Here is a 2,226-nt window from a genome sequence, read left to right on the forward strand (position 1 = left end):
AGTGCATAAATATAGGGCTTGCATACAAAGCCACTTTTATATTGTTTTGTTTTAACTTAAAATTACTCTTTCGATTTCCCAATTATTTTACTTAAATATATTAATAGCATTTATGATTTAGCTTATTTTATTGTATTTATTTAAAATCAAATCAAATGCATTATTAAAATTTTTCAGGAATCTACTAACGAAAAAGTTAAAAACAGCGACAATGATACTTCAACTGACGGTGAACATGATCCTCATTATGATCCTATAATTTCCTTGCCAGAAGTTGTGGTTTCCACACTCGAAGAAGATGAAACTGAAATGTTGTGTTTGTAAGTTTAAATTACATTAAACAATTTCCAATATTGGTTTTATTTATTTTTGAATTGAATATTTTTTTTATAAATTTATTAATATTAAATGAGTCGATAAATTTTTTTCTACAGGAGGGCTAAGCTTTATAGGTATGATGCTACTGAAACACCACCTGAATGGAAAGAAAGGGGTACTGGAAATGTTAAAATTTTACATCATAAGATTAATGACACTGTCAGAATAGTAAGTTATGCTTGAGTTAAAATTTTTATGTAATAAATACATACATTTAAATTGCATAATGTTTTTTTTTTTTTTGTAAATTATTGTTATAATTGTAATTAAAGTTTCACAATGTTTGCTTTTTGTTTTTAAGGTAATGAGAAGAGATAAAACTCTTAAACTTTGTGCCAATCATTTTATTATGCCTCATATGAACCTACAACCGAGTATTTCTTGTGATAGAGCTTGGGTTTATTCTGCTAAAGATTATTCGGATGCCACAATGAAATCAGAATTGTTAGCCATTAAATTTTCTAATAAAGAAAGTAAGACTATTTTATAATAGAAAACTTATTTACAAATTTTCTATTGTTTGTAAAAAACAATAATAATTTTTGTAAAATATTATTTAGATGCCGAAAAATGGAAAAGTGCTTTCGATTCAGCCAAAAAAATAGTCGCCAAAAATGGTTAGTAAATTTTGATCATTGATTTATTACAATTTAATTATTGTTTTTTAATGTATATTTTTTTTCTTATTAAAGATTATTCTAAAGAAGAAACACCTGTGGAAGAAAAATTATTAACAAAAGGTAAATTAATTTTTGTATTAATAACTTTTATTAATGTTTTTCATCAGACGAAGAAGGTTTTATCAGTTTAATTGTTTTCGTAAAGCAATAAATAATTTTTTTTTTTAATTTACAGTTCCTCCAAAGTTAAGTGATACATTCGAAGAAGAAAGTAAAAATTCATTGCCTGGTAAGTTTAATTGATAATAAATGGAAAATCTTTTTTGTAGCAATTACTTACTACAAACATTACTATATTGTATTATTTTTTAAAAATTTAAATGTTAACAATAAGTAAAGAGAAAATAATTACATATTTACAAGTTTAAGTTTCATAAAATAAATTTTTTTTTTTTTGTAAACTGTGTCAAAGATAGTCAAACCCTGTAGTTTAGCCCTGAAATAAAAAAAAATTACGTAATAAAAAATTAATTTTTATTATAATAATTACATAAGTGAGCTCATTGAATAACACACATAGTAATAATAAAATTGGCATTTAACGTTACCTACAAAAATCTAACCAAGTAAATTTTTATTTACAGATAAAAAAGAAGAAAAAGAAATTATTGATTCTGGAAAAATAAAAAACGTGGAAGTTTCGGAAAAACTTTCATCTTTGACTTTACAGTGCAGTTAAGCAGTTAATGGAAAAAAAAAAAAAAAAAAAAAAAAATTTTATAAAATAATTATTTTATATTTAAAAAAAAATTAATTAATGATGAAATTTAAAAAAATATATATGTAGGTATATTATACATACAGGTATGCAGTGTATTGTGGAATAGGAAATAATTTATATATATTTTATTACATAAATGAAATAATATTTAAAAAAATTTTATACCTAAATTTTTATAAATTTGTTTACAATTATACATGTATATGTAACTGAATGTTTTTAAATTTATCATTCCATTTTGAATTATAATTTTTTTTTATAAAAACATTCTCTTGCATAATTTTTTTTAATATTAAAAGAAATACTAATTAAATTGATTGATTATTGTAATTAAATTTAAGTTAACAACTTTTTTTTTTAAATATGGCATGAAAGTAAAATGGCAGTGGTTGATAATTATTTATATATTACATAATTAAATTTTTTTATAATGTCAAATCAATCGCA

General features: G+C 21.7%; 1 protein-coding gene across 1 annotated transcript in view; it reads left to right on the forward strand.

Moving 5' to 3' along the window:
- The window catches only part of Phum_PHUM322100 (Ran-specific GTPase-activating protein, putative), a gene marked incomplete at both ends in the record, with an annotated part of 2,256 nt that extends 519 nt beyond the window's left edge, over positions 1–1,737 (forward strand). The window contains 7 exons of the mRNA XM_002427444.1: positions 178–320; positions 435–546; positions 680–851; positions 939–995; positions 1,071–1,118; positions 1,234–1,287; positions 1,643–1,737. Coding sequence (XP_002427489.1) covers positions 178–320; positions 435–546; positions 680–851; positions 939–995; positions 1,071–1,118; positions 1,234–1,287; positions 1,643–1,737 — 681 coding nt within the window. The remainder of the gene's footprint in view (positions 1–177; positions 321–434; positions 547–679; positions 852–938; positions 996–1,070; positions 1,119–1,233; positions 1,288–1,642) is intronic.
- Positions 1,738–2,226: the final 489 nt, after the last annotated feature.

Source organism: Pediculus humanus, genomic scaffold (assembly GCF_000006295.1).
Source record: "Pediculus humanus corporis 1103172107733 genomic scaffold, whole genome shotgun sequence".
Lineage (NCBI taxonomy): Eukaryota > Metazoa > Arthropoda > Insecta > Psocodea > Pediculidae > Pediculus > Pediculus humanus.